This window comes from Taurulus bubalis, assembly GCF_910589615.1.
Source record: "Taurulus bubalis genome assembly, chromosome: 4".
In the NCBI taxonomy this organism is placed as follows: Eukaryota; Metazoa; Chordata; class Actinopteri; order Perciformes; family Cottidae; genus Taurulus; species Taurulus bubalis.
In genome coordinates this window covers 15,195,949-15,211,643 of record NC_136592.1, presented here as the reverse complement: position 1 = coordinate 15,211,643, position 15,695 = coordinate 15,195,949, and the positions used below count along the sequence as shown (strand labels likewise).

General features: G+C 40.6%; 1 protein-coding gene across 2 annotated transcripts; it reads right to left on the bottom strand.

Moving 5' to 3' along the window:
* Positions 1–3,560: 3,560 nt before the first annotated feature.
* Positions 3,561–15,257, bottom strand: sltm (SAFB-like, transcription modulator; the record flags this gene model as incomplete). Of its 2 annotated transcripts, none has more annotated exons than XM_079217265.1 (20): positions 3,561–4,685; positions 4,776–4,930; positions 5,947–6,103; positions 6,198–6,506; positions 7,301–7,474; positions 7,940–8,064; positions 8,578–8,758; positions 8,851–8,996; positions 9,098–9,154; positions 9,291–9,382; positions 9,473–9,633; positions 9,721–9,833; positions 9,953–10,102; positions 10,208–10,320; positions 10,434–10,477; positions 11,039–11,834; positions 13,099–13,126; positions 13,528–13,583; positions 13,676–13,763; positions 15,120–15,257. In XM_079217265.1, 20 exons carry the CDS (start codon positions 15,252–15,254, stop codon positions 4,574–4,576), a joined length of 3,192 nt encoding a protein of 1,063 aa, XP_079073391.1. In that variant the 3' UTR covers positions 3,561–4,573. The 2 variants fall into 2 exon arrangements, with proteins under 2 accessions (XP_079073391.1, XP_079073390.1); XM_079217264.1 differs by having other exon boundaries at positions 7,310–7,474; positions 15,120–15,254.
* Between the last annotated feature and the right edge of the window lie 438 nt (positions 15,258–15,695).

Below are 15,695 nucleotides of genomic sequence, written 5' to 3'. Positions count from 1 at the left end.
CAGATTTGCCTTACCAGAGTATGGTGGTGTTGTATTCTGCTCTGTTTGATGTGTTTGTTTTCATGTGTGTGGTATGTACTGTACACTTGGGGTATAATTGGCGTGTCGTATACATGTTGCATTTACTGAGCATCGTTGATGTAACAAGTCTCAATTTGGAAATGGCTAAATCTTTTGTGCTTCAGCGACACATTCGTCTAGTCTTTTATGTTCATGTCCTGTTTCACAAAAGCTATGTTTGGGACAGTCAAACTGAGAATAATGTTGCACATTTTTATCTGAATCTGAAGTTGTTTATGTGTGAGACACAATTATCTTTGAGCAGATTCAGTGTGTACTAGATCACACCCGGTTTAGAGTTCATGCTAGTTCTGAAAGGCCCTTTCTTTCTCAGTCTCTTCTTGCAGCTTCCTGATAAACTGCAGTGCGTGTGCGTGTGCGTGCATGTGTGTGTGCACGCACGCACGCACTATCATAATCTCCTCTGTTTGGTTCTGGATGTGGAAGTTCCACTGCAGTCAGGTTTTGAAAGGAAATACTGCAGAATTCCGTAATTTGCATGTATTATTCTTCAAAACTATGAGAGTTAAATTAATATTGGTTAACATGAACTGGTATTTGCCACAAACCTGAAACCCCCAATTCTGTGACACCGAGATTTACAAAATGAGTTTCAACTCCAATTACAATGTTGGTAACGCGACTCATTTCATGCAGTAGCTGTGTTGAGTTGATAGTTTCTCCCTTGTTCTCCACAATTCTCCCAGTTAAGTTTTTCTCTAGCTCTCTTTTGAGTAAAAATTCACAAATGTCAAATTCAGAGGGCAAGATTAATCAGTTTGTTGGAAATAAGGCCTAATAATGAAAGTTCACCTATTGAACTGTCCTGGACCATAAGATATATTTTCTAAATTCTGTGGTATCACCTATTAACTTGTGCACATTTCATTGCAGCGAGCAAACACATGATGTACATATTTACCTGATGCATTCTTATAATGGATTTAGCTAGTGGTGTGTGCCATTATTGTACCATGGGACTGCCTCCAGAGAAACTTTTCTATCTATACATTCCAAGTGGATGTCTTGACTCAAGCCTTCTGTTGCAGACTGAGGGAGACGGTTGTCATAGAAGGTCTTTGCAGTGCTTGTAAAACGGTCTCCATTATAGTGTTCAGTGAGAACCAACTGAACAGGACGATTACAGCAGGCTACCTACTGTGTGGGAACCCTTATGGGCTTCATGTGATGGCTGGAGTTTGAGCTCCATGTTTGTTCGGCCCTAACAAGTCTATGTTTTGTAAATATATATAACGCCTTACAACATTTCAACATTTTATAGGACAAAAGGAACCGGGCGTGTTACTAGAACGAGACAATCCACGCATTTTTCACATGAACATCAGAAATGCTCTCAGGCCTTAAGCAAAGGGACATATCCTCCAGTGTCTTTTATGTATTGGCACGGTTCCTTGGCCTGTAGTCACTTTCTCCATTACAACTTTAAGTATCTGCTTATGTATAAACACAACAACTATTTTGACAATTTGAAGAACACAATATTATTTAAGACCCTCATTGTTGAACTTTACACTCTAAAAATATGAATTAAGCTACTAATTTTGTGTTAACCTGGACTACCTGATAGAAACAATAAAAACAAGGTTAAGAAACATTGTTAATTATGTAAACCTTTCACTGACTCCTTAGCATTTTTTTCCCCATGCAGCTTAAGTAAATAACACATACTCACAAGGTGAATGCATAAAGGCAGAGGGGAAGCTTTCGGCATCATTGTGCCATTTTTTTATTTATTCTTTAATCTGTCTTTTCTGAGTTTCACCTCATTTATATCTTGGCCCGTTAAGTGAACATGCTGATTAAACATTCCAGGGGAAGTTTTAAGAAATGTAACTTCACGTCGGTCAGTTTGAAGATAAACATTTTAACTTGGTGTTTGTATGAGTGTGTTGGTATGACTGAAGAGTGACTTATTATTTCAGATGTACTACTGCATTAGCTTGCTATCCCTAGCCATTACTATCAGAATTTGATATTTTGTTGTAATGTGTTAGTTTCATCCTCGTTCCGAAGACTAATTGATCAGAAGGATTGTGTGTTCAGTGTCTCAAAGTGGTTTTTATTGTATGCCTTGTAAAAGTGATGGTGGGGTAAATGCTGTAAAAGTAGTGTTTTGACAAGGTGGTCGTTGAACAAATAGTCGTTGTAATTGGTTTTGCACTGTTACATTGATATGCACTAACAGAAGAGAAACATACCTCATTTTATACAGAACATACAGAGTGCTGTTGTCCTTTGGGTACCTTTTTGAAAACTGAAAAAAAAATGGCCAAAAGAATTATCTCAACATGGTAGTGGTATCTTAAACCAGCTGAATATTAATTTGTAAAAGTATAAAAGGGCTGTTGCATTTTTGGGCTTAAAATGAAAGTACTTTTGTAAAAAAAGTACCACTTCAATAGAACTTGCTGCAATTTGATATATTCAGGTTAGTGGTACACACATACCAGACAAAAGGCTACCAGTACAAAGGCCTGAGTACCAGCACACATCTCATAGATGACAAGGAAGATGTGAGTTACAACAAAACATAGATGTCATTTGAGTGGAACAGAAGCAGTTTTTCTACAAAGAAAGTTTGTGTAGCCAACACTGGTACTCGACTCAATCAGCAAAAAATGTTGTATGTGCACCCCTAATTTATTTTTACAGACCAGAGTCCATCATTTAACTACACACATTTCTAGAAATACTAATAGCTTTTACAAAAAAGGGAAAGGCTGCTTGCTAAGGCTAGTGTGTGTCATGTGTGGCAGAGGGAAATGTTCATTCTTGCTGTATGAGACACAGAGTGCTGAACAATCTAAAGGGAGACGGTTTCTTTAATGCAATGTCAAACTCCTAGTTTATACTTTGTGGTGCATGTATAGTGTGAACTGAAAAGTTAGGCAGAGTAAAAATATTAACTACCCTGAGAACATAATTTCCACTGTATGGCCCATTATGTTTATATTTCACATGAAACATACAAGCAAAAGGAAGGTGTTTGTGACTATGGGAGGTTACTCATTTGTGTTTTCAATGTTCATCTATTTACATAAATGACCAAATAATTATGTGGCCTTTCACATCAGTCACATAATGTATATGGTGATATATCTATATATGGTGATATATCACCATATACATTATGTGACTGATGTGAAAGGCCACATACATTATTTGGTCATATATAAATAAAAATGCCTTATAGACGAGGGACATTCAACCTGATTAGAAGTACCAGGATAATAAAAGACTAAGATCAACAGTTGTCTTGTCGTTTGTAATGATCTCTAATAACTTTAACAATCTGATATGTTTGATCAGATGAATCCTCCAAGAAATGGATTAAGCATACACTTCAGTGACAACGATTGGGTGGGGGTCAGCAAATCACATCGGAACATTTTTACCAGATTAATCTGGCCTTGACCGGAGGAGAGACAATGAGGCTACAACAATCAGCAAATATAATTCTGCTCATCAGTTTACTTTAATTTAAGCTTTATCAAACACTGTTTGCTACAGGCGTTTAGGTAAATTATGTGTGATAACCCATGCAGTGCAGACCTGGATTTGTTGGTCCAACTAAAAAGAAATTCTTAACAGTTCTTAAATTAAAACGTATAATTGAAACGGGGGAAAGCAATACGGCGCTTAAAAGATGGTGAGCTGTGACTAAACTGCCTGCGCTACTAAAGTGTCAACCTTTTGTCTTTTTAAATGAACATGCAGATTTCATGCTGCGAGCTGTCAAAGTACAAAGTGTGTCCCAACATCAGGCGATTTACAAAATGGAATCGAATTTGTAGAATACTTGGAATAACAATAAGCAAATCTAATTAAGTGCGAGGGTCCTTTCAGGGACTCTAACACCACTGAATGCTCTGCATTAACAGATTTTAATGTCACATTTTATTTCAAACACAAAAGCCTGTCTCAACTCATGGCCTAGGGAGTTTTATGATAGATTACAGTTTGACATGGTTTTAGCAAATCCAACTACTTTTTACAAAATAGGACATCCACACAGAGTATGACTTTTCAAAAGAAAAGAAAGAAAAAAATACTCCTATGTCATCTGTTTCCTCATAGAGAAAAAATCCAAATGAGTGAATGATCCCTGACATTGAATGCACTCTATAATACACTAAAATGAAACATTACACAGGACTACAGAGTGTGACACTATGCTATTGAAAATATACATACAATACTCAGGAGATGTTCATAACAGCACTTGAAACCTTGTTGTTACAAAGACCTGGGGCTGCACAATATCTTCCTAAATGTTAAGTCAAACGTATGCACAGGGTTCTTCAATGGTAACAGCAGAACTTTCAGGAAAACCCCACATCAAGTTCAACACTTTGTCTATACAAAATAAAACAGTGTTATCAACTTCATGGTTACAAATGTGCCACCTATAACAGCCGATATTCTAAAAATAAAGAGTTCAGAAAAGTCTTTAAATTTGCAGGTGCTTTAAAGTGGCAGAATTTGGATGCAGCTAAAACTGCCGTGGCGTTCCTTTGAAGGGCTTGAATCCACCCACGTTGCCACCACTGGGGATGGAGTTGTTGGTGATCTGTACAATACGGTTCATTCCAGAAGAAGAGTGACTGCACAAAAACAAACAAAGCCCAAATGTAAGACGTGTGAGAAAAGGGGTCATTACTATTCAGTAATCACGGTTTGTAAGTTTGGCATACCTCGAAGGAGCCATCATGCTCCCCCGGCTGTCTCCCATTCTGCGACTATCACTGAAGCCCCCACTCTGGGAGCTTGATCCACCGTGCCACTCCTTCCTCAGTCCCTGATCCCGGCTGTGACGCTCCACCACGACTTGGCGGCCAGAGCTGAATGGCTGCAGAGACAGAAGATTGGCATCAGATTCAAATTCGCTTGAATTGTAGAGAGCGAGAGACTGAGTGCGAGTGTAGTATTTAAAACGAAATAATGAAGACGAAAGTACTGCCGAACACCATGCCAAACGTCTAAATGTGTGTGCAAGTATAATCCTGACTTCACAAAGTAGAGTTTTGCGAACGGAGTTAACGAGGCGGAGCCCTGAGTGTGGCTTAACGCTAGCCTCGCTAGCTAACGCAGCACTGAAGGCTTCAAAGCTAAAGCGATATCTAAAGACAAAACATATAACGCTCGTGAGAAAGCCGGTGGGATTTTTCAAGAGAGGACGATGGGCTCCAGATGCAGGGAAGGTCTGTCCTGTCACTGACAAGCAACTCCAAATGTGCTGCGAAAGCCAGCCGTCACAGATATGAAGAGCAACTTCTGGTTCTGCAAAAATGAAGACTGCTGAAGCATATCATTCACATCATAAGGCTATATTTTAAATTTTATTAAAATGTTATTAACAGTTTATTTAATTTGAAAATTATTTGGAATTGTGTGCACACTTGTCTGCACACTAATAGTTACCCAATAACTGTGCACACACACATTCTCCTAAGAAAGTAGAAACATCACTTTTTACTGTCTTAAATATTCAGGTTTGAGGTTTATTAACATTGTGGAAAAACTCATATTCATTGACTACTGTATTGCCTTCATACAAGCCCTGTATTGCATTCATTATAAAGAAACGAAGGTTGAAGATCAAGACCTCCTGTTTCTAAAGCATTTTAAAGCAAAATGGCCTTTTGTATTATCCCTAGGAGGTGTAAATAGTGTTTTTAAAAATCAGTAAACTATTTGTGACACGTGACCGCATGTGCAAAGTTACAGAAATTCCGACGTGCATGACCAAGCACCACTACCACTTGCAGACGCGCAGGCCGTGACGAACCCATTTTCTGGCGCATGCCTTGCTCCGGCTTCACTACAGCTAGTATAAACAGAGTTTTAGCCTGAAGGTAGGCTGACCTGATTACTCATCCCCATGGGTCGCCCTCCGTCTCGATCATTAAAGCTGCTCCTTCCGCGGTTGGCTGAGGTGCCTCCTCTGAGTACTGGGCCTGGACCATCTCTGCCTGGCCGCTCTGCACGCATGCGCATGGGTCCTCTGGTCATCCCAGCATTACTGCAGGTGAGAGATTTAAAACCAAATTAATTAGCATTTACTGTTAGGAGAGACAGTCAACTGATGATTATTATTCACTCATAATATGTTTCACCGTATATCTCCCTTGTTGGAGTTCATGCCGCCATCGGTCTTCCATGCATGCCCTCCATCCCTGGGTGAGCGGTTGTGCGACATGCCAGGCATCGTCGTTCTGGCTCCCATAGGGCGATCATGCATGGGCACAGGCCGCCTCTCATCTCTGTCCCGGCGGTCAGTGTCCCGGAGATCGGCGCGAGGAGGAGGTGGCTCAGCTCTGCGGACTGTTTCAAAGCTCTTAGGGTAGCGTTCAAAGCCAGAGCTCTCCCTGTGAGGAGCAGGGCGACTCTTCTTTGCCTCTGGCTCACCGTCAAACCGGTTACGTCTTGCAACAAAAGACCAAAATGGGATTAGTCCAGTGGCAGGCCGTGCATTTTATACCTAGGTCTGATATCGTATACATAAATACGAGCATGACGGGATGCTGTTTGGCGCGCACGCACACCTATTGTTTGGTGTCTGTCTGAAAGGTGCTTTGCCTCCCTTTGTCTGTGTGGCTTTGAAACGGGTTTTGCAAACGGATCTCTGTGTTTCAGAGGGCTTTCCTTCAGTCTGCAATGTAGCCAAAGTATTTCCATATTTCACTTCTGGTATCTTTTTTTCCAACAAGTCGAGGATGGTCGGCAAGAGCTCCTGCACTGGAGGCCATGTCTCCCCTGATCACTTGCTGTGAGTGAGTGCTGTGCGTGTGTGCATGCGTGCGCTGGGCAGGCCCACCTCCTTGAGCCCCGCCTCCATGCAGTCAATGTGTGCAGGCAGCATGACAGGGAGCGGAACAGTGGCGAGCTCTGATCGCGCGTTATTTTAATGAAGTATCAATACAAAAAATATGCAACATTGTATCATTTTTAACGTACAGCTACCGCGGTATCTTTTTAGTATCGATAAACCGTGCAACATTAAATGTATAGTTTCACCAGAGGTTGATAAAATGATGAGGTGATGACATTTTGGACAAACAAGGAAGAGTACCATGACTATTTGGCAACTTGAGGTAGTAAATCTAGTTTTTGAATGACACATGTTGTCTACCTAATGCGACATGTCAACATATCTTCTTGTGACCAATATTGTTGCCACAATGGACTACCTCAATTCCTATATTTTCGTCACCGGTACCTGTCGTACGTGTTGGGCTGCTCGGCAGCAGCCTCCGGAAACCGGCCCCTCTCCCTGGGAGTGAAGTTTGAGAAGCGGTTCTGCTGTCGGTTATAGTTTGAGCCCTGGTTCAAACGGGCATCAGACTCAGACTGCATCTTCTTGTTGCCATTCCAATAAGTATCATCTCTCCGGCTGAAACATTAAATATAGCATACCTCATTCAAATCATATCTATTGCCTCTACACAGGGAGAGCGACATCATTCTCTACTCAAGACGTTATTCCACGATATCTTTACAAAGCAAATTGTTGTTTGCTGCTTTTTTTAAGACATTGTATAGAGAACCTTTAACCACAACATTGGGTTTGCTTTAACCCTCGTGTTGTCTTGGGGTCAAAATGACCCGTGTACGAGTGTATATGTATGTGTGTTGATGGGTCATTTTGACCCCAAGACAACACGAGGGTTAAAGGGTCTATGGGTTGATTTAAATGTCTCGTAGTAAAACCTCCATTACTGCCATTGAGCAGCAAAACCACGAGGCTACAATAAACGGGAAGAACTACAATGTTGTTGGTTTTCTCCATAAGAAACAACTTGGGTCATAGTTACACCATTAAACTGCTGAGGGAAAAATATTTAAATTGTGTATATACCCGTGTTCCACTTCACGGCCCCTTTTGAGGTTGTTTCTCTTTTCTTGCTCATAACGGAGCTGCTCCTGCTGCCTTCGCAGCTCCTCACGTTCACGTGTCATGCGGTCTGCTTCTTTACGTCGCTCCTGAAAGATGTATTAAAATTGCATCATTAGAAATACTGAGAAACCTGAATATCATTATACAATTACAAGCAGTAGGAATATCAGTCTGAGTGGCTTTAACAACTTTCTAAAAACAATTTGGATGCCTATAAAAACAAGCCATCTAATATCAAGCCAACGTATTCTTGCTTTTGCACACAGCTGTCTATCCCCTTTGTCCTTCCTTGACTGTCGCTGTTCAATAAAAAAAGATTGATCATTCATTTCAGTTGTGAATGTTTAGGACAGTTTAGCCTTTAAATCTGGATGTATATATAAAAATCTATATAAATACATGGCCTGAGTTTTTCACGTCCAGAGTTACATTTAATCCGTTACAAGGAAAACTAATTTACTCCTTGACATCTGGATAGATTTCATGCATTAATGATCCATCAAGAGGCACGTAGTTTGCTGGTCTTTGGTCTCCTGGCACCCTGTTACCCTACAGCAGCCCCAATGACTGTTCATGGCAGCATGGCTGGCTCTCTCTACCTGCTCGATGCGGATTCTCTCTCTCTCAAGCCTCTCCCTCTCCAAGCGCTCCCTCTCCAGTTTTTGTCTTTCCATCTCAAGTCTCTGGCGCTCCCGGAGAAGGTTCTCCCGCTCTTCACGCTCCCGTAACAGACGGACGCACTCACGCTCCCTGCGTTCTTGTTCAGCAATTTCCCGCCGCCTAAAAGCAAAAAACATCCCTCCTCTTAGAACTTTAAGACAATGAAAACATGTAGAATAATGCATTACAAACAGTGAGCTATAGCAGACTACCTGCGCAACTCTACGGCTCTACGAACGCGGTCGATACGAGCCACCCGTTCACGCATCCTTTGCTCCTTCATCTTTTCAAAAGGCAGGATGTCATTGTCTTCCCCCTTGTTCATGAAAGGTCGCGGTTTGAATCTCATCATCTCTAACTGGAAGAGGAAAAAAAGAAATTCAAGTTTTTTTTTTAAATGCTCAAAAAAGGTCAAACATGTTAAAAGACAGTACTAAGCTGCATGATCAAGTTTTTCACCTCTTCAGGAGGAATTAACCATTTTGGCCTCCTTTGAATATTCATGTTGACGAACGGCTGGAAAAAAAGAAAAGAAAAAATATCAGCGTTTTATTATAAGAGTCTTAAATATTCAAAATACTTATTTAACATTGTCTAGTGGCAAATTCAAAATGTGCTTAAAAATATAATTAAATACAAATAAAGGTCTTACTTTATCAAAATACCGTCCCCTTCTAAAAGGTCTCATTTTGCCAAAATTAGAGTCTCCTTTGGCATGATGTAAAATGACTGGGCTCTTCATCCCTAGAAGAAAAAGTTTCAATTAATAGTCAGAGAAGACAGACATATCTACTTGCATATTCTCCAAATCAGAGAGGTGTGAATAAAACCTACGTCCATGCTTTCTGTCATCTTTCTTCAAAGAATCTTGCCCCGAGTTAGAGGAAACCGACTCAGATTTCCCACTTCTGACCTCCGGTTTCTTGGACAAATCTTTGTCCTTTTCTGAGAGTTTATCCAATTTCTTATCCTCTTTTTTGTAAGATTGCTGTGCTCTGAACATAAAGAGAACCAAATGATAAATGCTTTCAAATCAACACAGAAGTAATTATATATATATATAGTTTCCTTCTGTCACCCACTTGTTGGCCAGTTTTATCCCCGTAGAACTGCGCTTATCACTTGATTTGGTGGAATTTGCCTTGTCCTCATCATCTTTCTTTGAGCTTTCCTTTTTGAACGGATCACTTTTGGCCTGAAATGGAAGCAGTAACATACAAATGACACAGGGATACATTTTTTCCATAAATGAAAAAAGATCGCATTAGACCAATCTGGCTTAAAAAACATTTTGACATCTGCTTCCTAACTTACCCTTTCAACATATATCTGCTGTCCGTGGAGCTCTGTGCAGTCCAGGTGGGAGACACACCGTGTCACCTCTGTACTGGACGACATCGTCACCAAGCCGTAACACTTTGAACCAGGACTGCGAGCATTTGTAACCACCTTGGCACTCAAAACCTGTTGGAAGAAAATTTAAAAAAAAATTTCTATGACACTAGACATATAGTAAAAGTGATAGTTGCAGATGTATTCAAAAGCAGAAAAAAACTGCACGTTAATTACCTTTCCATATTTGCCAAACAGGTTCTTTAGGACAGCTGCTTTGGTGTTTGAAGACAGGCCGCTCACCCATATGTTACGAGAAGAGCTGCTGTTGCCGCTACTGCTGACGACTCCTGATAAAGAGGTTTTCCAAAACACATTCGGCAGTCATTGGGAATGAAAAATATTGCATCAAGTTGAATTAAATTAGTTTGGATTTTATATTTCTAACAGACATAATTCTTACCCTTTTCATCTTTTGCATCCTTTCCATCTCTGTCTCTTGAAGAGCTACAAAGCAAATGTTGTAACAACAAACAAAATGAGTGAACTTAAATATAACCAGATGTAAAGTGATAGGCATACATCTAGCGGGATAAAAACATATTTTATACTGTTCAGAAAAAAAAAATCCTGTGGGCAAGGTGTGGCTCTGAACCAATGTCTCAAAGGCTTCATTGCTTTTCCAGTGGTGAGATGGGTCAGGTTGACAGCCAATTTATTCCCTGGACCAATGAAATCTTCGGAGGTTTGTTCAACTTCACAGCGAATCATTTGACCGGAAGAAAAAAAAAAAAAAAAATCACGAACACTAAAGCTCTTTTACAATGCCTTTTGTAGAAACTGGAAATGGCTTTAAAATTGCTGCAAAGGTCAAAGTAACAAAATAAGGTGTTTTCTCAGCTGCTGGTTAATATCAAAAGTTAACCAACTTCAAAATAACTCAGTAGTAATTGGCAGGATTAGGTACACCAGTGAACATTTCCCATATGGCAAAAAAAATCTTGAGGCTACCCACAATGTTGTGTTCTTAGTGAGCTGGACTTGAATAACTGACATAGAAAGACAAACCTCTTTGCTTGACCTGATGCCCCAGTAGCGCAGGGGCCTTTCTTCCCAGAATCCTTTTCTTTGTCTCCCATTTCAGCTTTCTTCAGGACCTCTCTGCCGTCTTTCTTCGTGGGATCACTCCTGGACCCATCATCTTTCTTACCATCTTTGTGGCCCTCGGTCTCTTCCACCGTCATGTCATCATCTGGGACCGTCTCAGCAGAGGCCCCTGGCTCATCAGTGCCCTTCTCGGCCTCTGGATCTGGAAGTTTCACATGTTTACCTGTTTCCAGGAGATCATCAGCATCAACATCTAGGGTGATGGCATCTTCATTTGGGATTGAGACGGATAGGTGATCGTCCTCGGCTTCTTTAGAGGAATACATGGTTTCAGCATCGATCTCAGCCAGTTTGATCTCCAGCCCTGCCTCAGCCTCCCCATGCAGCTCTGGGTCGGCGTCTTCATCTTCCACTTCTGGGTCGGCGGCTTCATCATCATCATCATCATCATCGTCGTCATCATCATCATCATCGTCCACCTCTGGGTGGTCGGCGGCGTCGGCATCATCATCATCATCATCATCATCATCCACCTCTGGGTCGGCCTCAGACTCAGCATCCACCTCTGCCTCGGACTCAGCATCAATCTCTGGCTCAGCATCCATCTCTGGCTCAGGCTCTGAATCCGTCTCAGCCGCCACAGCTCCGGACTCTGGTTCAGCCTCGGCCAGTGCCTCAGCCTCAGGCTGAGCAAGGCTGTCCTCACAGGGTGCAGGCTTAGACTTTTCACGAGTACCATCATCTGTATCAGTTACATCTGAGGGATTTAACAAGGATAAACATGGCAAAACACATTTTTTAGCATTGACATGTTGCACGTTACTTGACCTAAAAAGTAGAATAGAAAGCACATTTAGTGTTAATGGTCATCGAGGGCGTAGACACCACAGGAAGACACAAAACACACATTCTTCACTGAAAACGGGGGATGATTCAGTGCTCTTCCTTTCTTGACACACGTTAAGTACTCGAGTCATACTTTATACTAAACGTGCAATTCCAGACGCTTCTTACAATGTGAGGCAGTTCTCCAGGAAGGAATATTGTGACAAAGTTCAAATCATCAGTTCATCCTTCAGGTTTTCTTCCATTGTGCAAAATACATCCCCAGCTGATCAGTCCATGTAGTCATTTAAATATCTTCCAATATTTCTTCAATAATCAATATCAGTGTCTTATCAGTAGGTTTTTAAAGCACTCTGAAAAAATATCTTTCATCATCAAAACCAACCAGCTTTGTTAATGTGTCTCGTCAACTGTGCCCAACCGTGTAGAACAAGTCTGTCCCTTTGGTCACAACGGTCTGTCCTTCCAATCCTAGGCCATGGTGCAAGTCACATCTCTTCACTGCCCACATCATGCAGGGGGCTGCGGTCAGCTGGCAGGAATATGGCCAATTTGATGGCTGTTGCTTGCAATGCATGAAGTCTCTTGACCTTTCAGTTGTCTCCTGACTCGAGGCTTCAGCATCTTGACAAAGTGGAGGAGTCTAGTGGTCCTTGAGCTACCCAAATCCTAGCTTCATTCTCAGGCCATCTCACCTGATACAACCTGTAATAAGGTGTCTGATTCCCGAGGTGAGGGTAGCGAAGTATTCAGACCTGCCAATTGCACTTGTCCTTGTCCTTTGTCTGTCCACTTTCGGCGATTAAAATGTCAACAGGAAAGTGCAATGATCCTTGAGTTCTACGAGTTGTTGCTTCTTACAATTCATTGGACATAATAAAATGTCAGCTTGTTTGTGAACCATGACTTTTTGTTTCCCTGGGGAATGTGGGAAGTTGAATGCCATAGGCAATGGAAACCCACAGAAAAAAAACAGAATTGGTCTCTAAGCATATCTGTGATGCTGTTTTTTAGCACACTGTGACCTATATAGTGCAGTAGCTAGCAGAAGCATCAATTACCTTGAGATGTTGGTTATGCATTCTATTAGGAGGTCTTATCATAAATGCAAGCTGTAAAGGCGAAACAACCAAACGTTAGCGTTGGGAATTAGCGCGCCAGCATATTATACATACCTTTTTCCGATTCATATTCTTCAGTTTCCTAGAAAAGAAAACACTGAGGTAAGTTCACAACTGTTTAGTTACAGCACCAAAAAGGTTGTTATAAGTATGTGAAACAGACTTTCCAAAGTTTATTTCCAGACACTAACCACACACACAGTGTGAATTGAGTTTATGGTTTTGCATTCAGTTAGTGTTGAATATATCTAAGCATGTTCAGTATTAGAAGTATCTTAACTGTTTTATGTTAAAAAGAAAATGGCATCGGTTGATCTCTACAAAACAGCAACAGAGAAATAAATAAATATATATATATACACACACACACACACATATACATACATACATACATACATACACACACACACACACACACTAATTTCCCCTTAGGGATAAATAAAGTATCCATCTATTTATGCAACAGAAATCTATGCCAATCACCTTAGAGAGCACATCTTCCTCCCCTGTTGTGTCCGCATCGGAATCCACTTTTTTCCCTAATAGGTCAAATATATTTAAAGAAAATTAATAAATAAAACACTGCTACATAGCCACCCTATGCCATGGACTAAATCAAATGCAAGATTACCTTTTGCTTTCCCACCTTTCCGATTTGATGCATCAGTTGAAAGCTGGATTTGAATATTTTCTGTGTCACCATCTTCATCCTCAAGAGCCTATAAACAGATTTAATTAAAAAAAGAAACTGTTTCAAATATTGTTTACCCAAAACACAATATCTTTGTCCATTCTGGTTTTGTACATCACCAATTGTCTAGTCAATTGCAAACTCATCTGCCAGGAAGACAGAATAAACTGTGCGCTAGATATCATAAAAGATTACATAATTTATCCAAATTAGTTTCAATCGTGGTCATGTTTTGCTTGTTTGTTCAATCACATCAGTCTTGTGAAGGGAAGTGATGACCAATAAAAACGGCACCACTCAATAGTGTATCGTTTCTGCCTTATCAGGCAGCAAAAGCTTTGACCAAATTGATGTGTAAAAGTAAAACATGTGAGGTTCTCTTGTGAATGGCTTTTGATAGTGACTATGACATTAGCATCCAAAGATGTGTTACTATGGCTACATTTTCAGTCTGTCATACCTGTAACCTAAAATGTATTAAATCTAAACCAAAACAATCTAGAGTCAATGGAGGGATTTGATACTAACAATTCAATGAATTCAAACCACAACACTATTTAAACATAATTGGGAATTTTATAATACCTAAAATTCAACTTAAAACATTTCGGCCAATTGCAATATTTAAAAAAATGTTCACTCTGCTAATCATACGAATATATAATACAATGTGATTGTTATTTTTAACCCCCAAAATATGTTCAGTCTAACTTTCCAACGAAGCACATTTTGGCATCCCATCATCAAGACAGTCTATTTCAATTAAATAATAGGCATTGATAAATATGGAAAACATGTATTCATACCTAGAATGAACAAAACACTAGTTAATCGTGATCATGCTAACAACTTAAAGTCGAAACACAAAGCTGCAGACGTTATTAAACGCGCAAGTGCAAGTTCCTCCACAGTCAACAATTAGGTTACGTTAAAGACACTTCCTTAACGGCTGAAGTCTATCGCGTGCAATCTGTTAATGTTAAAAGAACATTCACGCTAAATGGTCAACTTGACATCGTAGCGCTGAGGAGATTCACGTTGTTTGGAGGAACCGACAGCCTACATGGGCCTTTCTTGTGTGTTGTGGCCCCTCACTTCACTGCTAACTTACACTATCGTTTCCTCTCAGGATCCATTCCAACGTGTGTTAACCTTCCCCTTGTAGGTATATATGAGTGTGTGCAGCGGTTTATAGGCTGTAGTCACATTGCCAAAGCTAAACAGAGTCAGTGGGCATTTACATTTGTTTAGCAGTTAACATAACGCTAACTTAATGTTTGCAGGAATCCGTTCACAACGTTAGCTAACGTTAGCTTTAGCAGCTCTGTATCGCATTCCCCAGCTCGGTCACCTTTTCTCGGACTTTGCTTATTCGTCTAGTTACCTGTCTCAGTCTTGCGAGAAGAACGCTCTTTACACCAGAAGTGTCCAAATTCCTTCGTTTGAGCTCGGATTTTAGATCAACAACTCTTAAATCTGATATTTTCTTTGACTCCGTGGAAATGGCACCCGTCGCCATTTTACCTCCCATACACTGAACCGTGCGCGAGCGCAAACCGTTTTCCTGTTTCTTCTTCGTGTCTTTATTTTGGTCGTTTTTAAATGCCGCAACGCCACCCCCTGTCCTGGAGGATCAGTGAATGAACTGGCACATTGAAAACCTACTGCACTGTATTTCAGGGGAAGAATAGTCTCCCATCCGTTTTATTCAATCACGCGTTCTTTCCCTAATTTAGTGAAGAATAAAACCAGGGGTAACTGTATTCTTGACGGAGTGCGTTGACTTTAGCAGCGTGTATTCAAGAAAGCTTTACAGGCAGGTGATTCAAGTTTTTTCAATACAATGGGAGTGAGAAACGTAAGAACCATTTTTGAAATGCAGGCCTTGCTAATTATGATATGGAATGTAATCTTGAGCAAATCAGGGCTAATGAAAATATACAGTGACCTGCAGAGTTTC